General features: G+C 39.0%; 2 protein-coding genes across 2 annotated transcripts; one reads left to right on the forward strand and one right to left on the reverse strand.

Moving 5' to 3' along the window:
• Window positions 1-2,083: 2,083 nt before the first annotated feature.
• Window positions 2,084-4,348, forward strand: LOC104459944 (peptidylprolyl isomerase domain and WD repeat-containing protein 1-like; the record flags this gene model as incomplete). The annotated part of the gene is made up of 3 exons (XM_010083798.1): window positions 2,084-2,165; window positions 2,757-2,939; window positions 3,981-4,348. Coding segments are annotated over 3 exons (409 nt in total), but the record flags the coding sequence as incomplete, so codon positions are not given.
• A 4,445-nt stretch (window positions 4,349-8,793) lies between these two features.
• On the reverse strand, window positions 8,794-19,145 carry TRIM23 (tripartite motif containing 23). The gene is made up of 10 exons (XM_010083799.1): window positions 19,004-19,145; window positions 17,647-17,855; window positions 16,533-16,811; window positions 15,732-15,914; window positions 14,991-15,206; window positions 13,977-14,111; window positions 11,226-11,355; window positions 10,998-11,108; window positions 9,474-9,598; window positions 8,794-9,128 (listed from the first exon to the last, which is right to left on the reverse strand). The coding sequence occupies exons 1-10, from the start codon at window positions 19,143-19,145 to the stop codon at window positions 8,949-8,951; spliced, it is 1,710 nt and encodes a 569-aa protein (XP_010082101.1). The 3' UTR covers window positions 8,794-8,948.
• Window positions 19,146-26,900: the final 7,755 nt, after the last annotated feature.

The raw sequence follows: 26,900 nt of genomic DNA on the forward strand, positions 1-26,900 counted from the left end.
GAAGATGGTGCAGACCCCTCAGCCAGAGCTGCAGCCTTAGCTCTGAGACAAGTGCCTGCCATTCTGACAGGAGGGTCAGGTAGGATGTCTGTGCTTTTCCTGGTCTTTAGTTCTTCCTCCACAGAGGAACCCTGCCTGCTCGCTCTGCTCCTACAGCTGCCTAATGAGGCTTCTGGACCTGGCAGAGCTTCAGCGTCCCACTACACGAGCCGCCTCCTCTGCTGCTGTAAGGTGTTGCTCTCTGTGGGCTGTGTCTCTGCTCTAGGGTGTGTGTCTCTTTGCATCAGGCTCCAGTTTCTGGAATTCATAATTGTAGCATATAGGTTGCAGTAATGGTACAGCCCTTACCAGAGAGTGACAGGACAAGCTACATTATTTCTGACTTTTTTTTTTTTTTCTTCATTTTCTTGACAGTGTGTCACTATATTTGCATGGGTGGTATTGCTAGGTCTTTCACTGCAATGTTTTGTATGCAGTTTTAAATTAAGCACAGTATTACCAGCCTTTGTTATTGGTAGGTTTGTCCTTTCTTGTTGTAGTATTTCCTCCCAGCAGAGCTTTGAATTTAAAATCTCTTTAAGATGAATGTGATTTAAAAAATAAAGCAGAACTTTAAATCTTTGGCCCTGTGCTCATGGAGTAAAGCTGTGAATGACTATGTACTGCACAATAGGAATTGGGACTATAATCTTGTATGTTCCATTAGTTATGCCTTTGGCACTGTTTCACGAGATGGTTTAGATTATCACTAAGCCCAAGCAAATGTTTCTTGTCACAGTTACAGTAACTCTACAGCTAAGGACTCAACTTGGCTGTTTTCTCATTTGCTGGGAAAATGTGTGTGACTGTATAAACCCGTCAATGTAGATCTACTCTGGTTACTAATCCATTTCCTAAAACTAGTGGAAGAGCTGTCACAAATAATTTTCTCTCTGGTAGCAGACCTCTCAGAAGTAAAAAATGAAGCCACAAAGGTGAAGGGGTTGTTTGTATGTTTTTTTTCCTTTTTATTCCATCAACATTAATATTCCACCTCTTCACCCTGTTTCCAAACAACGTTTGTGAGTAGTTTCAGAGGAGGATAACTGACTCTGCTGACTGCAAGTTCTATAATATTAAACATTGTATTGTTAGATTTTAGTTCTTCTAAGTAACACTGGACACCTTACATATATAGCTTAATAGAATTATAGAGACAAAAGAGCGAAAAACTTGATGCTTATGGAGCATACACTCCTTAATTTATTTTGAAAATAAACAATATGTAAGTAGAAAGCTGGAAAATGAACCATCTAATCAGTGGTGCCTTGAACTGGGCTTTGAAGAAGAGATTTGGTTCCTGAGTGTCATGGTTAAACACCATCTGGCAATAAGCCCCACATAGCCAGTTGCTTACCGTACCCCCTCGGTGGGAGAATCAGAAGAGTAAAAAAGAGAAAACTCAAGGGTTGACATAAACACTGTTTAGTAGGTAAAGCAAAAGCCATGGACGCAAGCAAAGCAGAACAAGGAATTCATTCGCTACTTCCCATAAGCAGCAGGTGTTCAGCCATCTCTAGGAAAGCAGAGCTCCGTCACACACAATGGTTACCTGGGAAGAGAAACACCACAACTCTGAATGTCCCCCCCTTCCTTCCCAGCTTCATATGCTGAGCATGCCGTCATATGGCATGAAATATCCCTTTGGTCAGTTGAGGTCAGCTGTCCCAGCTGTGTCCCCTCCCAGCTTCTTGTGCACCCCCAGCCCACTCACTGGTGGGGTGGTGTGAGGAGCAGAAAAGGCCTCGGCTCTGTGTAAGCACTGCTCAGCAAGAACGAAAAGATCCCTGTGTTATCAACACTGCTGCTGCTTTCCTGTATCATCATGCAACTTCATTCTTCTCTAAAGTTTTTTTGCTTCCAGCTCTAGTTTTGCGGAGGTGGCAATTTCGTTTTTTCCTTTTGTGATGAAAGCCATTACTACAGTGTGCTAAAACACTGCTTAGTACATCAGGATCTTAATCTCAGGTGAAGTCTTTCTGTCCTTGCCACCATACAATTTAAATATTTATTGTAGCCTGTATTTTCTGTTATATGATTTCAGGTGTCCCAAAACAGTGGAAAACTTCTGTGTGCACAGCAGAAATGGTTATTACAATGGACATATATTTCACCGTATCATCAAGGTAACTTGTGAAAAAGCTATTTTTTTTCTTGATTTAGACAATGTACATTTGTGCTCGGTCCTCTCTGCTTTTTGCTTTCCCTTTTGCACTAAGGATTTCTGGAATGGCTTCAGAGTTCCCTGTAAAGTCATAGAATCTGAACAACTCTGAGGCTCTAAAAAGCTTTATCGCTTACTGAAGTTGTTTAATAGTTGTTCTGCAATGGACAAGGTGGAAGAAGCCTGAAAACGGAAAGATCACTTCAGCAGTCCTGCGTTAATTACGACTTGGTTTCATGTCAGAACGGATTTCTTGTCAGGCTTCTTGTTTCTGTTGCACTGGATCAAGCTGATGCAGCCTGTTTGCAAAAGGTACAGATAGTCAGGCTTCTGTCCTTCACTAGCAGGAACAGTGAGTAGGCTTGACTTTTTCACAAGTACTCGATTATCATGTAAAGATGACCTTAATTTGTTTTGTCCCTTACCCACAGCATTTTAACACTCACATTTTGTTGAAAGGTTTGAAGTTTGTGAAAAAAAAAGTCAGCTGGCTTAAGACATTTTTGCTTATTTATTCTATGTGATGATGTAATAACATTTAATTTCTGTGTAGGGTTTCATGATTCAGACTGGTGATCCAACTGGTACAGGAATGGGAGGTGAAAGTATTTGGGGAGGAGAATTTGAAGATGAGTTTCATTCAACTTTACGACATGACAGACCATACACACTCAGCATGGCTAATGCAGGACCAAATACCAATGGATCTCAGTTTTTTATAACAGTAGTACCAACTGTAAGTAATATTAAAAGCTGAACTTAAGGCCTGAGATGCTAACTACATAGTAAAAATAATTTTTTTAATTAAAAAAGGAACACAGTACTATCTAAATAATCTTTTCTTCTTATTTTGCAAATAAATGCTGCATGCAATGATATATACACTTTGTAGGCTTCACTGAAACAGTCCTTTAAGAAACAGAAAAATGTTTTTGTCAGTTGTGATCAAGAGGCCTTTTGCCTTTAATTGGAGTAAAGGTGATACAGATTCTTAGTGAATTAGCATGTTTGCAATTGTGTATTACTAGAGTATTTTGTATTAATATACTGGTTTAAACGATGGAAATGAGCTCTTGCTTAGATTGTTTTAAGTTTTAGGATATGGTGCCAGGATGACTCCTTAATATTGCATAATTATAGCTATACAAAGAAGCCAGTATTCAGGTATGAAGATTTCCTTTATCTGTGTACAATTTCAGAGCAAAAAAAAAAAAAGTATGTGAATATAACAGATACAAACCAAATCATTAAAGGTAACACTTACAGAAACTGCATTCTTATACCACTTAGTTCAAAATCATGCATCTTTTTTCAAAAAGCACACATCTACCATAATTTGAAGTTTATTAAGTTATATTAGTGCATCTATTCAGATTGCTAATTGGGCACACTGTATGAATGTCACTTTGAATTAAGTAGTATTTTGGACTGGCACTTACAATCCAGCTGTGAAAGTACCATGAAATAGACTAAAACAGCATTTCTCTGAACTGAAAATACACTTTAAAATAAACTATGAAATTCTAGTGCATTGCTATAACTTGACCTCTATAGTACTTAAAGAAAACAATTGAAAAGGTGAGTTTACCTGCATATGAATGTCTGAACTGTACTCTACTATTTACTTACATGCTAGTATTTACGTAGTGTTAAAGTTTCATAGTCTGAACATATAAATTATATCCATGTTCACTCATTGTAGGTCAGTCTCTTTCTGGTTTGGTACTGCTTTCAGTTTTAATGTTCTTTTTCTTTCTCCTCCTGTACCCTCAAACAGCCGTGGCTAGACAACAAGCACAGCGTGTTTGGACGAGTGACTAAAGGAATGGAAGTTGTTCAAAGAATCTCAAACGTAAAAGTCAATCCCAAAACCGACAAACCCTATGAGGATATCAGCATCATTAATATCACAGTGAAATAAGCTAAGAGTTGAAGGTTCCAGCTTAAGTGGAAAAAACTTTGTGCTGTGGGACCTAAAAAGGGACCTAGAAAGAACAGAAATGTTTTTTGATAATGAGATACAAGAAGTGCCAGGACAGAGCAATCACCAGTTCTTCTATTCTAAAATGTACCTAAAGTGCCCTATGTTTGTACTTCTGGTAACTTTGTATTTTAAAGTAAAAAAACCTGCATGTTTCTTACAAAGTCTTCTCTTTTTTCCTGCATCTCTTCTATGCAAAACTGAAGAGAAAAATCCACACCATGTCTCATTATAGTGTTTAAGACTCAGGGTACAGTCTCTAACTTTTTATTTGCATCTTTCATATATAATTAATCCTTTCCACAGTATTGAAATATTTGACAAAGGAAGAGATCAGAAATCTTAAGTTATTAGTAAACTCTAAATAATATGTACATGCATCAAAAATTAGGTACAAAAAACAGACTGTTTGCTATGACAAGGTATTTAATCAATCTCTGTCCTCTAAGAAGGGTTGTGTAGGTGTTGTTGTCTGTGTCCAAGAGCCACGATCAGCTCTTGGAATGCCAGTATATAAAGTTCTGTGCAGCTTGTTTGGCACTACCAATAATGCTTTTTTCTTTCAGTGTTTGCTTTCTTATTATTTTAGCCTAGGGAGTCTGTTTCTGGCTTCATTTTTACCCAAAGTCTTGAAGTACTTAGTTTAAAATCAGTGATGGCGACCATCTCAACTAAGCTTCCATCAGGGGTTTCTGATGCAGTCCTCAATTAAAGTTCAGGCAACTTGTCAAGTTGGTGTGAAGCTGTGGCTAGATAGGGTTGTTACTATGTTGGATAGTTAAGTCTACTCTAAATACAGTAACATTACCTTTGACTGTTTATATTCACGTAACACCACTGCACGCACCCAGGACGCAGGAGTATGGAGTTTGGTAACTTCATGCAATGAGATGTGATGCATGCTAATCAAATTCAGCCCCTCGGAAGCTGTTACCATTAGGAATCATAGAATCATTAAGGTTGGAAAAGACTTCAAGGATCATCAAGTCCAACCCACCACCACCCAACTCATTAAACCATGTCCCTAAGCACCACATCTACATGTTTCTTGAACTCCTCTAGGGATGGTGACTCCACCACTTCCCTGGGCAGCCTCCTCCAATGCCTGATCACTCTTTCAGTGAAGAAATTTTTTCTAATATCCAGCCTAAACTTCCCCTGGCATAACTTGAGTCCATTGCCTCATGTCCTATCACTTGTTACTTTAGAGAAGAGGCCAGCACCCACCTCACAACAACCTCCTTTCAGGTAGTTGTAGAGAGTGATAAGGTCTCCTCTCAGCCTCCTCTTCTCTAGACTGAACAACCCCAGCTCCCTCAGCCGCTCCTCATAAGACCTGTGCTCCAGACCCTTCTCCAGCTTCGTTGCCCTTCTCTGGACTTGCTCCAGCACCTCAATGTCCTTCTTGTGGTGAGGGGCCCAAAACTGAACACAGGATTCAAGGTGTAGCCTCACCAGTGCCGGGTACAGGGGCACAATCACTTCCCTAGTCCTGCTGGCCACACTATTTCTGATGTAGGCCAGGATGCTGTTGGCCTTCTTGGCCACCTGGGCACACTGCTGACTCATGTTCAGCCCGTTGTCAACCAGCACCCCCAGGTCCCTCTCTGCTGGGCAGCTTTCCAGACACTCTGCGCCAAGAGCCTGTAGCGTTGCAGGGGGTTGTTGTGACCAAAGTGCAGGACCCGGCCCTTGGCTTTATTGAACCTCATACAATTGGCCTCAGCCCATCGGTTGAGCCTGTCCAGACCGAAGCTTATCTTGAGCAAGATAAAGGGTTATCTTCATATGCAAAATTCTATGGTAAGTAAAATGTGGCACAGCACAAAAAGAAGAGGCAAGTTTATTAAAATCCATTCTCTAAAGTTCTAACTACATTTATTGAAAAGAATTCATTTTCTGGGCACTCAAGTTGCAGCAGCTCTTGAATTGTTTCCACTAAAAGACCCCTTTCTTTCAAGAAATCTTTATATAATATCCACACCTACTCCAATACTTCAGAATAAGAACTACCTCAGAATAAAACCCTGATGTACTTACATAGTCCACAATAAATCCGAAGGTAGCATAAAGGCCACATCAAGTGATAAAACATCATTTTTCAATTAACCTAGACACCATTTTTAGCTGACAATCTTTAAAGAAAGCCACAACACAGTCACTGGATGTTTTATTTACTCACTTTCACAATTAAGTCAAAATCCTATGAAAACTTAGTCTTTTCAAATAATCCCCATAGTTAGTAATGCTCAAGTGAGTTCTAGTTGAGGAAATATTCCAATTACACACTGCATACATCAGTACATGAAAAACTAAAGTTCAGTAAGACTAGTGGAACAAGCTTAAATTTATAACTGAAGCACTTTATATGTAGTATTAATTTATAATACAAACAGACCTCTTGGTGTACCTGTTTACACTGAAAAGTTCACAGACATGCAAAACTTACTTTCACAGTTACTTCAAGTCACCTTAAATAAATTCAATTTTAAAACACTTTTATGGTAGTATTCCATGTGTCACAAGCAATCAATCCTTTGTACTCAAAAATATGCATGAGGGAGTTATTTTTCCTCTGCCTTCAAATGTAACATTACCAAAAATCCAAACTGGTCACCTTGAACATTTTCAAGTAGAACTATACCGAGAGACATATGTAACTGAAGCATGAGTCAGCTAAAATAAAATTACAGAATCAGGATTTTTCTAACGAATGCCTGTCTTCTCTGTTAAAAATATTCCTGGAAAAGGTATCCGCCATGCTTAGCAGAACTTGTTCATGGTTTAAAAAGAGCTATGAAGGGACAGCCAGCCCTAACTAGGTTTGGGACTGCTCTGCAGTACAGGCTAAGCAGATGCTCAAGTCAAAGCAGCCAAATACCTTTCACTCCATTGTAAACTGTTTCCAAATGTATCCGGTTGTATGAAGAAAGTAAATATGCCTTCTCAGTACCTATGTACATATGTAGGCACAGAAGCCCATTTCAAAAACATTTAACTACTATAAAGTTTAGTGTTCTTTCAGCTACTATTCAAGTCATTAGAAGTGCTGAAACTGAAGATGCATTTAACACCATTTACATGAAATTTAAGTAATAGGAGGAAACTACAAATAAGCGTCATTATGAGGAAGCGGTTACCCTAACTGCTTCCTCTTGGAGGAAAGTGCAAATGTACTCAATTGTTTGTACATGCTTGGCTTTATCTAAGGTATGTAGTGGGAAAACATCATAAACTTGATAACGTCGCAATAAAACCCATAGCCACAGGTAATGGGATACATTTTCTTTGCCAGGTGACATTCAGAGCTCTTACAAGTAAACAATGCTTTTCAGTGTGGCAAAAGTATCTACCCATTTGTGAAACAACACTGCTCACTTCCAGTGTGTGTTTCTCCTGATTCACCTCTGCTCCAGTAAGAAGTGATGATATGCGGTTTTGATTTATTGGCCATGCTCTTGGTAGCTCCTCTGACAATACAGAGAGGTCCATAGCATGGCTTCTTCAACTGGCATGGCTGTGTTCTTGAAGAGGAGGCCAGAGGATTTTGATGCGCATACCAGACAGAATTGTTACCAGAGTTGCATGTGCAGCAGAAAAAGACATCACTAGGGGTTTGCAACCTTCTCTAAATTTAAACACTGCTGCACCCATATTTCATGCATTTGTGAATTAATAATCTTCGAAAATAGAGGCACTGGTGACAGTTTCATGTAGAAAATACAAAAAAAATCTAATTATGGAAGGTTTATATCACATTTTACCATCTGTTCTTCTAAGTAAGAGTTACAATTAGTGTACACTGCTTTTACATTGTGTTACTTAATATTTTAAGGCCACTACCTTAATCTGGAAGTATGACTTCTATAAAAGAATACATAGCTGGATTGACATTACACCACACTACTTCTTTAAGAAGTGGGTTTGTTTGGGTTTTTTTTAAACTTCATTTCACTTCTTGAGGAGTAAACTTTATCTCTAAAGGCAGATTATATCCTCAACTGTGCACAAAAACCTTCACCTCATTATCACTACAGGCTGTCCATAAATAAGCTAGCACATGTAAGATTAACAAAAAAACAACTAACCCCTCCTCTCCCAACCAGAAAATGACTAGCTAAACAATGCCAAAGGCCCCTAGCCCTGCAGTATGGTTGCCCATTCTCAGTTTTCTTTGCCCAGTTATGCTGCCTTCCAGTAACAAACAGCTAGTCTAATAAATAATGGGGGAAACTTATTCTTTCTGTGGTGTATTTGCATGTAATTTTCAGTGCCACCTTTAGATGAATGCATTCTTTAGATATTAAAGAGTAGCTCCATTTCTTTCTGACTAACAGAGCTGGCTGTTCTAATAGAGATGGATTTTGGAATAGTTTCCTGGGAAAGCATTTCTAAACCACTCTAATTTTTTCTGACACCAATTAACTATAGTACCTTTGTTATCATTATTAGATGAACTCCAATGCATATTCTGTCAGGGAAAAATTTTAAGTTGTAACAACGTAATTTCACCAAAACGAATTTCAAGGCACCCTTGTAATGAGCCCATTCCATTACTTTTAAATGTATCAAGTTACAAAAACACTATAACAGCACAAGTTTAATGAACCAATTATCCAATCTAGGATAAAGGCTTATATTTTTCTGTAACCACCAAGTTAAATAAAGTCCCCTCTTCAGACAGCAGACCTGGCTACAGCATCTTAAATTGTGCAAACAAAACAAAACCATGAACTACAACGTTAAACTGCAGCTGCTATAAAATTAAGCCACATCCAAGACACCAGCAGCTACTAACTGCCTTGACAGCCAGTCCAGTCCTTCAAAGAGTCCTGTACCACTTCGGGCATCACAACCCTGAATATACCAGCTACGGCCACAGCAGAGTTTGTGGAGACCGAGCAGTTCTGTGATTTCTTCCACTGAAAGCGCACCTGCTACATCCTGCAACAGAATTAGATACAAAGACTCAATTATTCTTCTGTATTATATTTTTAACTGATGGCTTAGACTGAAGCTACAGATCACCTAAAACCTTTCCAAACACAAAAGCCAAATAAAGCAGTTGCACATTTACTACTTGCTGTATCACAACAAAACTGGTTGTTGAATGTACTGAGGACTGTAGCATCACTTACTTTACGAGCATTAAATATAAGGAAAACATCTACATTTTATCCTTTCCATATTAGCATTCCCTACCCATATAGCAGGGGGTTCAGAAAGTTTGAATTTGCTACACAAACTGAGGAAAAGAGCAAGAGCGAAAAAAATGTAAATCACAAGTACCTGTTTATTAGCAAAGATCAAGAGCAAGGCATCCCGCAATTCCTTCTCTGTTAATAATTTTGCAAGTTCACTATGTGCTTCACTGATCCTGTCTCTGTGACTGCTATCAACAACAAACACCACAGCTATGAAAGAAAGAGAGAAATGGTTTGCACACATTCAAATATAAACTCTGTAAAATTAGCTTTCAACTTACACATTTCTTTTTTTTCTAGCAGTCTTCAATATGAAGTTTCTCAGCAGTGCGCAACTTCAATTTCAAATCTAGGAGGCCTGAGAAATGCCTTACATACCTCTATACTTTTAACAAAAATCTAGAATTCATCCTAAAATAGGCAAAAAATTTCAGACTTTATTCCCTAGTCTAACATAAAGGCTGTGATATTTAACTACTTACAGCTAAAATCAGATTTACTATGTGTGGATTCAGTATCTCAGTTTAAATAATTTCTTGATCAAGTCCCACACAACTGCTCAGTTTCCCTTAACTGGCTGTGAAATCTACAGGTTCAGCCAAATCAGCCCAGTTTATTCCTTTAGCTACAGGCTACACAATCCAGAGAAGATTGCCACAGACCCAACACTGCAGCAGTAGGTTTTTCTAGCCACTACGGAGAGAAGCCAAGATGCCAGAAAGCCTGGAGAGTCAGGGAGGCAGAGAGCCAGAGGACAGAATTTAAACTCACAGTTTTTGCAATGAAAAAACCTCCAACGCCACAACAAAACTTACAGCAGGTATGCACCAGCTGAGCTGCTTAAACTTACTCTCTAACATACAGTTGTTCAAGGCAGACATTCCATGCTGCTGGTGTTCACATATCAAGTTTTTAGATGACAACAGAAATCCCAAAATACAATTTTTAAAAGTTTGAAAAGATGAATAATTCAAAGTGTTAAAGTTTACAATGAAGGCTGAAATAATGCACAAAGCAGAGCACATAAACTGATGTTTGTCATTCTTAAGTATTTCAGATAATTTTTAATGAATTAATGAACCTCTTTCTGAAATGGAAAACCAGTATGGAGGATTTACAGGACAGCAGGACCATTTAGATCAATGTTTTCAGAATCAGTTATCTAGTCTCTGACTAGATATTACACTGCAATACCAAGTCAGAAGTTACAGAACTTCGTAGAACTTTTAAAGTTGACAACTAAAGGCTCCTAAAGCCTGAGTATTTTCATTTCGAGTGCTATTTAATACCTGGCAAGTACTACTTCTCACTATGCAAACTTTGCAAATGCTGCACCTTGTCTGTTGTCAGATGGAACTAGTTTAACAGAGATTCTGATTTTGTTTGGCTCCATGAGCTGTCTGATGGATTTATGGAGAATGTACCTTTATCATGCAGCAGACACTATGAACAACTGGATTAATATTTCTTAGCCCATGAATCTAATAGTGGTACTTTGCATTAGATGAACAATTTTCTACAGTTATAAATTATTTCTATCAATAATATTTTTGTCTCTGAAATACCAGCTATAAGGCAAAATACAGTTTAAAAGTTGTATTAGTCTCACCTTGTGTATTGAGGTAATAATGTTTCCACAAGGGTCTCAATTTGTGCTTCCCTCCTACATCCCAAATAGTAAACTTCAGATTCTTGTATTCTACTGTTTCAACATTAAAACCTAGAATAAAAGTATTAAAGTTTTATAGTCTTGTTCTGTATGAATATAAAATAATAAAATTCTACAGATCACTCAAACATTCAGAAAAATCATTACATTTAGATTGTTGCTACTAACCTATTGTTGGAATTGGCTGCATGAATTCATCCTGCTTTAACTTAAACAAAATAGTTGTTTTGCCAGCTCCATCTAGTCCTAGAGTGACAACCCGGATTTCCATTTTTGGTCCAATATGTACCCTGTTGTCCTGGAAGAAACAGCACACACAAAACAAGAGCAAGTTTACAAAATTCTAGTTAGAAAACCCTTATGTTTAAGATACTTACCTTGACACTATTTGTGAAGTGATTAAATAGATGGACTCCAAAAATACAACACACAATCACCAATCACGTCCAGCAACAATATAAACCAAAATATACAATAACCTCTGTAGTGAACCTGTAACTTTGGCCTAAGTTATCTCACACCTTTTAAAAAGACAATTTCATGCTAGTATGTTTGTACTTGATAAAATTTAAAATTCTTTCATCATTCTTGGCTCAAACTGCATAAGGAGTTGTTCACAGCAACTAGTTAGAATTCTCTGACCAGAGAACTCTGTTGGTTTTGTAGCTTTTACACTATGTTTTGCCACATTATTAATGCCCCCACCTAGAGAACTATTTCCTTGCTGGAGGCTCCATAGCTACGCCTCTGCACCTCAAGCCACTTCCAATCCTTTACCACATTACAACAGCAACATTATTAGCACTAAGCTGTAATTTGAAATAGTGAAGAAAACAAACATACAAAAAAGCCAAGTCTTGCCTGGAGACAAGGAAAGAGAATCAACTGCCTATTGTAGCTTAGACCAAGCTACCATCAGTATTCAATGTGCTAATGCTAACAATGTGATCAAATGGTATTAGTAATGCAAAGCATCAAACCATAAATTGTAAAACAAACAACATAGGCTAAGATTACTACGTATCCGTGAAACATATTTTAAGGTACTTAGAAATTCTACCTCGATTAAATAACAGGGTTTCAATCATCAGAACTATGTGGCAATACATTTCATTTCTTGCAAAATCTGGATAACACTGTGCTGGGTCAAGCAATATATGAAAACTTGTGTCTACCCAACACAGCTTTTTATTTCTTCTTGCCTTAAAATGTTATTTATTAAGTGTAAAAATGCTACAACCTCTCCTGGCAGAAGAACAACATACACCACTGTGGCCAGATGTATAAACATCTCCATCATTTGACTTTATATATACATATGACCCATTATATAGCTGGATATATATCATGCCATGGAACTCCATTCTCCTGTCTGTCACAAACGAAGTAGCATACTGCCAGAATAATCACTACAGATTAATTCAATGACCTGATGCTACTGCAGTCTCCAAAGAGAGTAAAAACACCTAGAGAAACTGCTTTCAAAAAAAAAAAAAAAAAAAAAAAAACAAAAAACCCGCAAATACCACAATGCAAAAGTCAGCAACAACACAGTTGTAAGTGTAAGAGTTAGATCAAAGGTCCATCTAATCCAGAATGCTCTTTGAGACTAAAGACAGATACATGTGAAAATGAGGAGCAGGCAAAGTATATAGTGATAACTCCCCGAAAGACCCTCCCTGTGTCTACCACCTTGCAGCTCATGGACTTAATGAGCCAACAGTGCTGTTTCTGCAACTAACAGATCTTGATGTATTATTCATCTATGAATCTGTCTGTTTGCTTCTTGAAACCACAGACATTTAGAGTCCAGAACATCCTCAGCATAGAAATCCAGAGGGTACTTGTTGTGAAAAAAATGACTTTATTTACTTTGAATCTGTGAAATAAACTTGTACAAGCTGAGCAGTTTCAGTGCTACAGCTTTGACACTAGACAAGGCAGATGCTCCAAAACCAAAACATTTAAACTTTCTTTTTAATAAATTTCCTCTCTAAGTTCTAAATTTTTGGATTCAGAGCTGATGTTGACAAATTCAGTGACAACATTACAACACAGGATGTTGTCAGAAAGGCTTGTCTCCTGGAGAAGAAACACCTGCGGGCAGACTCTTGCAAGCATATCAGCATGAAAGATGCAAATGGAGAGAAAGAACACAAAGTAGTGTGCAAAAGGGAATGAAGAGTCTAAAAAAATGCCATGCCTCCAGCACCCTTTTCCCACTCAAGCCTCAGTTCTAATTTTGTCTAAAATTTCTGGGGATGAATATCCCCAGTTCTTCTCTGTGCCTAGAAGGAAGGAGGAAGGAAAAGAGGCAGCTCTCGGCAGAGCTGTTAAGTTTACAGGTTTCTTGTTGGAGGCAGTACACTGGCTATAGCCAGAGCTTGTTCACAGTGAGCCAGCCTGGATATCCTCTCACGGCTCCACCAGAAGCGACAGCCATCTCTACAGGTCCCATGGCTGCAGGGCAGAAGCAGTGCTGGCCTATGCACCTTAAAGCATCAGGAAAGTAGAGAAGATAAATGATTCTGTCAAATTTAGCCCTCCTGTTGCAGTTTGCTTTCTGCAAGGTTTACAGTGCTAACAGGCTGTTCTCAGTACGTTTGTACTTCCCCACAAGGAATCAAAATGCAATCTGTGACAGACACAAAGTTTCTACTTTTTCAGGGAGTAGTTCTGTCACTTCAGGAATGAATGCCAAATTAATGCTTCTCACACAAGAGCAATGGTTTTGTTGCTCAAATACCTGATCGCACTCATTATACAATAAGGCACCGTGGCTCTAACCAATACTGAACTTCCTAAATTTGTTGCAACAAATACAGCATCATAATGAACATTTATTATTCCTGTTTTCTTTTGAACTACATTTGGGACTTCATAAAGTGGACAGCTATGCTTTCATGAGATTAAGAATACCTTTGTAAAAGTGACAGGTATGCTGGCATCCAGCTGTATGTGATCTGCAAGTTCTGTAAACTGCTGCTGCTGTTTCTGTAATGTCTCTAGCAATCTTGTAATTTCCTGTTTAGCCAACACTACTCTGCAGTCATCCTAAAGAGACAAAGAAAACAAAAGCATGTCTTTTTTTTAGTAACTTACTTAAAATAACCAAGCACAATGTAAATATGACAGCTGGAAATAAAGTATTTTAAATGGAAAGACTTTAGTTAAAGAAACTCACATTTACAAAACAGATTTATTTAAAATTGCAATACAAATGTGAAGGCCTTGTCATTCTTCCTTAATACTAGTAGACATTAAACAGTTCTGCAAGTTTGAAAAAAAACTTTTTCTGGACTGCTCTTAGTCCTGTAGGGATAAGGATATAAATTATAAGAGATGGTAATGTAATATATAAAAAATATTGATAACATTCATGTATCATTCAAACAGCTGGAATAGACCAACTGCTTTGCAGCATACAGCAACACACCTAACACAAAAAGATTAATATCCACTCATTAATGATGAGAATATCTGCATAGTTAAAATTACATCTTACCAAGCAACCAGACACTACCTCTAAACAAATTAAAAAAACACAAAATTATAAATAACAACATGACATAATTTCTCATACTCAGTTTACACTTCGCTACATACACTATTTTCTTCTTGCTATCACTAAATAAGTGAATGATGGATCACACTGATACTCTCATATAGCCACTTTCTTCACACATTTAATATGTTGTATTACCCATATTACAAGTACTACCAAAAGTTTAGTTCAAAATATTTTTTTCCTATCAGCTTCATATGACATCTATTTTCAAACATCTCTACTGGTAATCTCACATATCATTATTGTTTTAACATTGTAAAGGAAATAAAAATGCAGCTTACCATCTAACCTTTTTGCCTGTAGCCTAAACTTCATTTGTATTTCCACATAACTTGCCGCACATTACAGCTCACTCGACAACCTACCTGTTGCAAAGTCTTTTCACAATGAAGGCAAGCTGTTGAAACCTGTGACAAGAGGATGGTCATGTCTTCTTGCTGCTGCCTAAGCCAGATCAATTTCTCTCTCACGTGGGCGTCAACAACACTAAGAGCCATTTCCTCTTGACGACAAAGGGTTTCATGGAGATCAGAAAAATAGGCTCGGACGCATGAGCGAGCATTCTCTGCAGTCCCTGGTACCTACAGTGTTGCAGTCAGGAGATCCAGAGGATTAAGAACATCAGTTGATTCCAGAAGCACATTTTTAATTTTATTCTTATGTTCACAACTGCTTAGCTACATCATAGTTCAAGTCCCAGTTACACAGAAAGTCATATCAGCCCTAAGACAAAGATCCAAGAAGTTATACCAATAACCAAGTAGCTTATTTGTATGTATACACACCTTACTAAAAATGACCAGGGAGAAAAAAGCCTCAACAGTACCATAGCACCTGAGGACAAATGCAATCTGTCACAGTATTTCAATACTGTACTAGCAGTTTTACAGCTTTCCTTACTGCCTCCCTTTTTTCATAAGTCTAAGAACATTGTAATGGACTACAAGTTCCCCACTATCTGCTGGCTTTAGCCTCAACACTGACTTGGTAGAGATAAGAACTCAAGGTCTTGTCTTATAAAATCTATGTAAAATTTTCAAATAAATTCCTTATCTTGGTTATTACAAAAAGCAAATATTCTGTGTATATAGGGAAAAAAAACATACATGTTCAGTATGGGACATTCCAACTCCATCTTCAACTATTTGTTCTCCTCCTTCTATCTGCTGAACAATTCCAACTAATTTTCTGGAATAATCTGAGATTTCTTCAGTGAAAGTTCTTATACAGTGGGCCATGTCCAAAATGGATGCACGAATCTGGTTTGCTTCTGGTTCCAAGACAGAATGCTATTAATTAAAAGCAACGTATCAAAGATCAATCATAAGTATATTACTTAATAATATTTTATATTTTAGTATATATTTAATAAATGTGTGTATGTATATGTGCATATATATGCATATATAGCAAAGGCAAGTAAGAATTTAAAACCATCTTGCAATTTAAAATACAATAAGAAATTACAGATTATGCCTAGACTAAGGTAGGCATCTGGCAATTACAAAAGTAAAAATACAAATTTCCTGTTTACCATAATCAATTATAAAAAAAGTAGGGTGGTTAGATGGCACCAGGTTAGGCGAATCTAGTGTTTGCATGATGAAAATACTTTCAGAACTGGAGACTCAATGCTGTGAGAAGTTCAGAAAAGCATCAGATAAAGAGACTTTCCACTTAATATATAAATAACTAAGACCACAATAAGAAATAATATGTTTTTTCTTGTAATTTTACCATGGTGGTTATCTGAAATTAAGGAAAAATGAAAGAACACTATGAAGTTACTTCTACAAAGACATATCAAGAATCTATTCCTCTTTCTGGACAGTCTTTTGTACTTCAATTGGGTAAATAATTGTGCAAACCACCCCAAGGCATAACTGGAAATGGATTATTAGCAGTACCTTATGACCTTGATGCTTCCCATATTCTTTGCAGACACAACACATAAGAGGACTCCCCTGACAGCCCTCTTCTAAACAAACAAACTCAATAGCATGCACTTGGTGTTGGGAACACATGGTCTTCTCATGAGGCTTATCAGCAAGAGGTACACGCCTGTGTTTCGCTAGTGTCTTTGTAGAATGAGTAAGCTGGGAACAGTCTGCACACAGGTGAGTGGCACAAACAGTGCAATATACAGATGCAACGTGGGCTTCATCTTCATCGCAACGAATGATACTCTTAATAGAAAAAAAAAAAAGACAAAACTGGAGTTGTTAACATTTAATCCCCATAACTGACTAAAATCAGAAGACCTGTCAATAGAAGCCTGAAAACAGACTTTCTTTAAAAGTTACACACTAATAAATATTTGGACCACTTTTAAAACTTGATTTTAAGTTATCAATAAATTTTTTAAAAAATTATTCTAGAGGTGTTCCGTTATTTTATAAATCCTAACTTCAGCTGAAGTTGTAAATGTTTGGAGCATAAAATTATCCAGGCTCCAGGACTTTCTCCAAAGCAGTCATTACAGAACAAAGAATTAAAAAGTTATAGATACACAAAACACAAATGGGCACTTAGGACAGCATGATACTTTTTGCATACCAGTTGTTAATACTGAAATGATTAAAGCAGCTAGTTTAGATAATGAAGTACTATCACATGATGTAGTGATATTAAATGACTATAAAAGGCCTCTAGTTGAGAACAGCTGAAGTCTTTAGGAAGAGTTTCTCAGAAGTTTTAGAAAACTGTCCTTAAACTACTATAAGTAAAATATCCAAATGAGTAACCTTTTCTAAAAATCTTAAAAGAGGGGGAAACAGTATGCATGGTTGGCAATACCTTTTTATCTTCTGCTTTGATCAGTACAGATTAGCATTTAAGTATGAAGCAATTAATTTAAGCCTTAATACTAGATACTGAAGGAAAACAACAGCATTATTAGTAAAATTACATTTGGCTAACGTCTCTTTTTTTTTTGGGTAATGTTTTGTGTTTTTTTTTCCTATCTAGAGGCAACTTTAAGGAAACATAACAAACTTCTTGCTTTTTTTCAAAACTCAGTACCTCTCCAGACAGACCAAGGGCTTCTTCTGCCATCCCACACTGCCCAGCAGGTCCGTTCTGCAACCGTTCCAAGAGTTCCAACAAAGCAAAATTCTTTTTCAAGCCCCAGACACCGGAATCTCCTGTTTTTGAGGAAGAGTTAAATGAAGGGGAGGAGAGGAAGAAAAACCTCAAGCAAATACCATCATAAGAAGTTCCCCAAACCACAGCTGAGATTCTGACAGGTACGAAGAACACATTAACTACCAGTGATACTGACTAGCGTGAGATACAACTACCACTTATTCTATGTAAGCACACGCTACCTTTGCATCCTCTTCCTTTCTGCCATCATGGAACTATTTAATATTTATGCAGATTTTCCCTACTTAAAAGACACCAAGTCTACTAAAAATTAATAAAAACTCAGTAAAAACACTTGTAAAAGAATCTGCTATAGCTAACAACTAAAGACTAGAAGGAACACACAAACTCTAATGGGTGTTGTAAAAATTAATATTTTGCATAACCACATACAGTGAACATTTCTACCGTACTAACAGAAGCTGTGAATTCACACTGACAAACCTCATACCCCGTGAACCACAAGATGCAACACCTATTGAAGATCTCAGTCCAGTAAAAACCTGAATAAGAGCTAAAACACTATTCAGAAGGAAAGATCCACATACAACACTATTAGGCACGGCAAAAAAGAAGATATCTCATACTCGCTAGAGCAAAGCAGAAGTCCATATCTGCTCCTGTGTCATCCTCATTTTGTAGAGGTTAACATGAAGCAATGTGATGAGAAGCAAAACCAGGATTGCATTCCAATGACTGCTGCTAAATGCTACCTGCATTGGCCATGTAGCATATGAGAACCCTAGTGATTGCTTCTCCAAGAAATTATCATCCCATGACTTAATTTTCAGAATCATTGTAATAAACTTAAAGACACTTTCTCTGTTGCAGGGTAAAGGTGCCTCAAGAGATAAAGCATCATCTTTGAGCACATTACTTTTTAGTCATTACAAAATCACAGAATGGTTGAGGTTGGAAGGCACCTGTGGACATCAGTTTGCCCAGTCCCCCTGCTCAAGCAGGGCCACCTAGAGCTGGTTGCCCAGGACAATGCCCAGGCAGCTTTTGAAGATCTCCAAGGGGAGAGATTCCACCACCTCACTGGGCAACTGGTGCTAGAGCTTGGTTATCCTCACAGCCAAAATTGTTTCCTTACGTGCAGACAAACTTCTTGTGTTTCAGTTTTTGCACACTGCACTAGTGCTGTCACTGGACACACTGTTAAAAGGCAAACTCTGTCTTCTTTACACCCTTTCTTCAGATGTTTGTAAAATATCTCTCAGCCTTTCCTCACATGAGGGATGTTCCACTCCCTTCATTATCTTAGTGGCCTTTTGCTCCAGTAACTCCACATCTCTCTTGTACTGGGGAGCCCCAAACCGGACATAGCACTCCAGGTGTGGCCTCATCAGTGCTGAAAAGAGAAGAATCACCATCTCGGAACTGCTGGCAGCACTGCGCCTAATGTAACCCAGGATACCGTTAGTCTTCGTCACAACAAGCACACCAGGCAAGCCGGGACCCCCCAGGTCCTTTTCTACAAAGCTGCCCTCCAGCTGGTTGGCCCATGCTCTTCCCAAATGACAGAATTAGAATCACAGACTATCTCAAGTTGGAAGGGACCCATAAAGATCATCGAGTCCACCTCTCTGCTTCTCGCAGAACTAACTAAAACTGAACCATATGACTAAGAGCATCGTCCAGACATTCCTTGAGCTCTGAAAGACTTGGTGCCGTGACCACTTCCCTGTTGGGGAGCCTGTTCCAGTGACCAACCACCCACTCAATGAAAAACTTTTCCCAATGCCCAGTATGAACTTCCCCTGACACAGCTTCATTCCATCTCATGTCATATTGTCGGTCACCAGAGAGAGATCAGCACCTCCCCCTCCCCTGCCCCTCTTGAGGAAGTTGTAGGCTACCATGAGGTCACTCCACAGCCTTCTCCAAGCTGAGCAAACCAAGTGACCTCAGCTGCTCCTCCTAAGTCTTGCCGTCAAGACCTTCCTCCAGCTTGGCACCCTCCTCTGGACACACTCTAATAGCTTGATGTCCTTTTTATATTGAGGCGCCCAACACTACACACAGTGCTCGAGGTGGGGCCACACCAGTGAAGGGCAGAATAGGACAGTTGCCACCCTCGACTGGCTGGCTTTGCTGTGCTCAATGCACCCCAAGACACAGTTGGCCCTTTTGGCTGCCAGGGCACACTGTTGACTCATATTCAATTTGCCATCAACCCAAACCTCCACATTTCTTTCTGCAAAGATGCTCTCCAGCCTCTCGTCCCCCAGTTTGTACAAATAACGAGAATTACCCCAAGATTAAATATCTCTGCTTTGTCTACATCCTTACTTGTGAGCTGACCAAACACATCAATCTACAGACCAATGTTTTCTTTGATCCTCCTTTTGCTGTTAACATATTTTAAAAAGCTCTTTTTGCTGTCCTTCAGAGTGCTGGCCAGCTTGAACTCTAATTGAGCTTTGGCCACACAAATTTTCTCCCTACAGCAGCAAGCAGCATCTCCATAGTCCTCCCATGTCACCTGCCCTTGCTTTCAATGTCCATACATTTTCCTTTTCTGTGTAAGCTCTAGAAGATCCCTGCTCAGCCAGGCCAGCCGTCCGCCCTGCTTGCTTGACTTCCAACACTTTGAAATTTCCTGCTCCTGTGCTTTCAAGAGATGGCTCTTGAAAAGTGACCTACATCTAATGCAGAAAGCATCTCACAACTTCCTGTCAGTGGTGTTGTTACATATAAAAGAAAAAAACCCCACATTCTAGTAGTACGCTATCACACATTCTTCAAATGGGATGTCTACCATTTTCAAACACTGACTACAGAGAATCTGAGGTTCTCCACAATATACATCTAGAAAGTTACATTTGATTAACTGCAATAGGCTGACTACTATGACTGAATCACAATTATATACTTTTAGGAACTAGGAACAACCAACTACAGATGGTTGATCTGAAAAGAGAGAGGTGTTTTTAAAGGAGCTTAGTGTTGAATTTACTATGAATTTCCAGAATGAGCATCATTTCCATGTATAGGTTTGGGGTTTCTTTTTCTGTTCTTCTTTAATACCAGGGGCAGATCACCTTTTTTTACTGCTCAAACTAAACCCTTACTACCGATTCTAAACTGTGCAGTAAAACTCCTAATTGACATTAACAAGGCTGTTCATATATAGTATCAATACATGCCAATTCAGGTAGAGAGCATAATTACTTGCTAACAATTCCTAATTTGGGAGGGACAAGTGAAGAAACGCATGTGCTCTTCCTCCAACTTCTAGTGAATTTCTGCTATTCACAGTAAAAAAAAAAACAAAAACGCATACAGTTCTTTATTACAGTTCTTTATTAAATTGAAGTAACTGCTTTATTTGATCTACCCTTTGCTTCAAGCATGACCTGGAAGACATGTACGACCTTGCACTCTCAGCAAATTTGCAGATGACACCAATCTGAGTGGTGCAGTCGATACAAGAGAGGGAAGGGATGCCATCCAGAGGGACCTGGACAGACTGGAGAAGTGGGCCCATGAGAACCTAATGAGGTCCAACAAGGCCAAGTGCAAGGTGTTCCACTTGGGCCGGGGCAATCCCAGGTACTTGTATAGACTGGGAGAAGAACTCCTTGAAAGCAGCCCTGTGGAGAATGACTTGGGGGTCCTCGTGGACGAGAAGCTGGACATGAGCCAGCAGTGTGCGCTTGCACCCCAGAGGGCCAACTACGTCCTGGGCTGCATTAAAAAAGGGGTGGCCAGCAGGGAGAGGGAGGTGATTGTGCCCCTCTACTCAGCTCTTGTGAGACCCCATCTGGAGTAGTGTGTCCAGGCCTGGGGCCCCCAGCACAGGAAGGATGTGGAGCTCTTGGAGTGGGTTCAGAGGAGGGCCATGAAGATGATGAGAGGGCTGGAGCACCTCTCCTATGAAGAAAGGTTGAGGGAACTGGGCTTGTTTAGCTTGGAGAAGAGAAGGCTCCGGGGAGACCTCATTGCGGCCTTCCAGTACTTGAAGGGAGCCTATAAACAGGAGGGGGAGCAACTGTTTACAGGGGCTGATAGTGACCGGATGAGGGGGAATGGTTTTAAACTAAGAGAGGGGAGATTTAGGTTGGATATTAGGCAGAAGTTTTTCACACATAGGGTGGTGAGGCACTGGAACAGGTTGCCCAGAGAAGCTGTGGATGCCCCATCCCTAGAGGCATTCAAGGCCAGGCTGGATGGGGCCCTGGGCCGGCTGCTCTAGGGGTTGGCAACCCTGCCCACAGCAGGGGGGTTGAAACTAGGTGATCTTTGAGGTCCTTTTCAACCCAGGCCATTCTATGATTCTATGAAAACACAATTTTAGAAAACAATGCCAGATCCGGAAAAAAAGTTGGGCTGCCTCTCATATTTCAGATGCAAAGACTAGCAGAACAGCAACTGGAGCCTGAGGATTGTTCCAGGTTATGCCTGAAAACTCTTGGTATTTTCAGTCCACATATCTGGTGTCTGACAGAAGTCTGCATCTAACATGAACTCACAGAAACTGTATCCCATGCATTTTCCCAATTAGAAATTCCAAGCTACTTGAGTTGTCTGGTTCTCCCGAGTGTCATTTCACAACTCCTAAATTATTCTGCTCTGTGGTGGTCTGGTAGCCATATGCCTCCAGGGATGGGGCATCCACAACTTCTCTGGGCAACCTGGGCCACTGCCTCACCACCCTCACAGTAAAAAAATTCTTCCTAATGTCTACTATAAATCTACACAAAAGGGAATGCTTTTAAGAGCTAGATATGTTGCAGTATTGTCTGTAAGAAGTATACACAAAAGCAAAAAAAAAAAAACAAAAACAAAAACAAACAACAAACAGATCTGCACCTTCTCCTGTCTTCAGCTTCAACTTGTTAAGAATTATTCTCTGTACTGCTTTCGGCTGAGATTGAGTTCATTTTCTTCATAGTAGCTAGTATGGGGCTGTGTTTCAGGCTTGTGACCAATCAGTGATGATAACACACCTGTATTTTAGCTATTGCTTAGCAGTTGCTTACACAGCACTGAGGCCTCTTTCTGTTTCTCATGCCACCCCACCAGCAAGTAGGCTCGGGGTGCAAAACAAGCTGGGAAGGGACACAGATGGGACAGCTGACCCCCTCAACCAAAGGGTTATCTTACACTATACAACCACATGCTCAGCAATAAAAGCTGGGGTGAAGAAGGAGAAAGGGAAAGGGATGTTCAGAGTTATGGTATCTGTCTTCCCAAGTAACTACTACAGGTGATGGAGTCCTGCTTTCCTGAAGATGGCTGAACTCCTGCCTGCCAGTGGGAAGTACTGAATGAATGTCTTATTTTGCTTTGCTTGCATGCACAGCTTTTGTTTCACACACTAAACTGTCTTTATCTCAACTGACTTTTGCCTTGCTGACTGCCTCCCCTGTCCCACCACAGCAGAATGAGTTAAACCACAACATTCTCTTGTACTTCAAGAGCTATGAAACAAACAAACAAAAAAAAAAAAAGACTGCCTTTCAATCTTAAAACTTCGAAACTTGTCTGAAATACATGCAAGTGCTTTTACTACCTGACAACATCTTTCCTGTAGTATTGTTTCAAAGAGCAGAGATGCATTACACAGCTAAGCACAATTACATGGAAAACTGGAATGCTCACATGCCAACTGTTTTCCCATTATGGGGAGCAGAACAAGTCATCTCATGAGGTGCATGCCACGTCTAGCCAAAGTGAGGGCGACAAGGCTATGGTACCTCTTCACGTGAACAGGAACCAACATATCCATACTGTATCTTTTCGTGTAGCTTCCAGTTTTGCTACATTAAACTTTCTTTCCTAGGCATTTTAGGCATTCTTCCCTCCAGTTTAAACCACTGACCACAGTGGCCAAAAAATGGGATCATATATTAGCTATTCTCCTCTCCAACACCCTCAACCGGTAAAAAACAACATTGACTACCTATTTTTGAAAATGCTTACTAGTAAAAGACCATTCATTTTAGCAAACACGCTGTTTCTGGAAATGGGCCTATCAAGGTACCAGTTAGTAACTTTGAAGTTAGGTATAAAGCAAGGGCATGTCAGTGCTCTCTGCAGTCATCAGTTCCACAGTGGAAACCTTCTCTGCTACAGATGGCTTTACGAACACCCAATCTAAGCTGAGTACACTCCACAGAATAAATTGCAAACAAAAACAAAGAAGTATTTTGACTTTCATTGGCCACAGATCTTGAAGAGGTTTACAGAAGTTTTGTTCCAGTCTTCTACAACTACAGTTAGCACCAGCACAGTCATCTTGATTTATTCCGGCTTCAGAGCTTAGTTATTTTTTAACTCTAGAGCTCCTAGCAGGATCACACTGTATGTAGCACAGAGCAAGAAAGAGTCATCTCTTACTACAAGTTGAAGCAATACAGAGTGCAATATCCACGTTTAGAATCTAAATTATGTAAAACCAGTTTGTAAACAGAGTCTGGATTTGCTGATACTGTATCTAAGACCAATTTCTAGACACTAACTCTCAGAATCCAAAGGACAGAAAAGTGCCTAGATGGTTCTCTTCTACAGTGTCTAGAACAGCACTGTCCTGTAGCAAACTGTGTACAACCTTCGGTTACTACAATATATTAAATACGCACATTATCAGCACACCTATCTGACCGCTGATACAACCGTGGACCTCATATCTTCAGATTAGCCACTAATCCAGATAGCCATTAATAGCAGAGAATATATGGATTATGGATGTACATGCACCAAAAGGATAAAGCTACTTATGAAATGGATTATAGCAAATTAGCCTTTAAGGAAACATTGTCTTAGCCTTTAAACAAACATTAGATAAGGCTGAGAGGAAGAAGCTGTTCAATCATTATAGAGTTTCTTACAAAAGTACTTTCTTTCACAGGTTTTTATATGTTTACTAAAAAAAAAACAAAACAAAAAACAAAAAACAAAAAACAAACCACAAGAGAAACCAAAGAAGTGATCTCCTCAGTTTACATTCTCATATTTGATTTTAACCATGTTAGTTCTGTTCTATGTCCAGGATGAAGAGAAAGGCAAGCTAGAAAAGTCAAAGCAGAGCTATTTTACTGAAATGTAACCAACAGAAAAGATCAGAAAAGATGCGTCTGTAGCTATTCCGTGTTTATTTTCCAGTTCACAACTTAAAGCTGTCAGAAGAAACAAAGTTACACTGCTTTTACATTCTTTCTTTAACTTATTATTATATATCCTGAGATTTGCTAATACACATTATACATTGTCAGTGCACTGCCGATCTTGGACACAGATGGAAAAACAGGCAAAGCTTACATACCAACTATTGATCTACTAAAACAGATTTTATAACCAGTAAGCACCCTACATAACATGCATTATCACACAGAAAGTCATGAATCATTTCAACGGTATCTACCGTGAAGTTTCTGTATTTGAGAAAAAGCCACTTTGCTTCTTTTTACACTAAACCTACACTAAATTTACTACATAATCAGCACACACATTTTTTCAACACATCTGACCAAATGTTTATTTTATATTTAAAAACACTAAAAAGATGAGTTCCGTAAATACATCTATTTAATCTCTTGGACTTGAGCTCAAACTCTGTTTTGGTCACAAATGTAAAAGTGTCTAGTGATCTCATCCTTGTGCCTATAAGGGATGTTTGTGCCCATTACAAAAGCACTACACAATCTGACTATCTCTTCTCAAAAGAAGAGCAAGACATGAATAGTAGGAAGCACGTCAGCCAGGAATGAGATAATGACAGAGTGAAGACATTAAGACTGACTCCAGGCAATAATACAAATGTAATTTTCAAAAACATGAAGCTTGTCTGCAAACGGATTATAAATAATGTAAGGAATAAAGGAGCAACTTTTGTCTAAATGTCTAAACAAAGCTGAAAGAACACTACGTTATAGCCACATTTTCTCGCACAATGTTTTGAAATTTTATCTTAGCACTCAAACACTAGCAAAAGAATATATAAATGTGAACCATGCCAGTGGGATGGATTCCATGAAGGATGCCAACACCGGCATACATCAGCTCAACAAAAGTTTTAATGACAGAAAACAGTTTCAGTCCTGTAATGTAATGATGGCAGGGAGAGTTAACCTGAGCCTCTTAAAGGCTTCCCCAGAAGAGCTGCTCAGCTAAGGTCAAAAGCCAGAGCCATCAAAGCTGTTACATAAGCACATCCTTCCCAACAGTTCCCTGGTTGATGCATTTAAAAAAAAAATAAAAAACCCAACCCACTAAGACAAGGCAGGAAGAAGAGAGACAGCAGTTTGCAAGAAATGCTCTTCTCCCATATCAAGATACTTTAAGGAAAACGCTTTAAGAGGAGCCTCTTCTTCTACAAAGACCATTTTATAGATTTTGCCCTAAATACATTACCCGAGTCAACATAGCCTCCAGAATACATGGCTTCAAAATTTTGAAAATTGAAAAAGCTTTTTCATTACATCTTTTTGGTTAAAGAATGCTAATCCAATTGAAGATAACCATTAGATACCTCCCATACCTTGAACATGTACATACTCTTTCAACATTCTTCACTATAAGATTAATCAAAAGCAACTTTATTCAAGAACTCTCAAAAAGCCCTCAAAAATCTATGGTTAGACTAGTCTACAAAGTAATATGGTTTGGGCAGGCTTTAGTCCTACCAGTTCATTACTAAGTATTTTCTCTCATAGCAAGATTTTATGAACTACTAGAATATTTTGCTAAGTGTGTAAACAAAGTTTTGTCAACTTTCACTTGCAGACTCCATATTTCCATAAATCCTGATTGACAAAGTACTTCTAACCCTAACATTTCCTTAATGGATTACACTCTAGTATTGATAAAGACCGGGGGTCCTCCCACCCTCCTAGGGTGAAACAGGCGTGCTCAGCTCACTGCCTGAAATGCCTGTACACAAATGCGTGCAGTGTGGGGAATAAGCAGGAGGAGTTAGAAATCCGTGTTCGGTCAGGAGATTATGACCTGGTGGGCAATTACAGAGACATGGTGGGACAGCTCCCATGACTGGAATGTAGTCATGGGTGGCTACACCCTTTTCAGGAAAGACAGGCCAGCAAGATGAGGTGGGGGAGTTGCTCTTTATGTGAGAGAACAACTACAGTACATTGCGTACTGTCCAGGGGTGGGTGACGAGTGAG

This window comes from Pterocles gutturalis, unplaced genomic scaffold, assembly GCF_000699245.1.
Source record: "Pterocles gutturalis isolate BGI_N339 unplaced genomic scaffold, ASM69924v1 scaffold9180, whole genome shotgun sequence".
Lineage (NCBI taxonomy): Eukaryota > Metazoa > Chordata > Aves > Pterocliformes > Pteroclidae > Pterocles > Pterocles gutturalis.

Coding starts and splice junctions, on each gene's coding strand:
- TRIM23 (XM_010083799.1), bottom strand. CDS start 19,145: ATGGTGATTCTTCTCTTTTCAGCACTGATGAGGCCACACCTGGAGTGC. Junction 15,207..15,731: donor GAATGTCCCATACTGAACAT/GTATGTTTTTTT, acceptor GCAACACTGTAG/GTACCAGGGACTGCAGAGAA. Junction 14,112..14,990: donor GTGAAAAGACTTTGCAACAG/GTAGGTTGTCGA, acceptor TTGTCTCTTTAG/GATGACTGCAGAGTAGTGTT.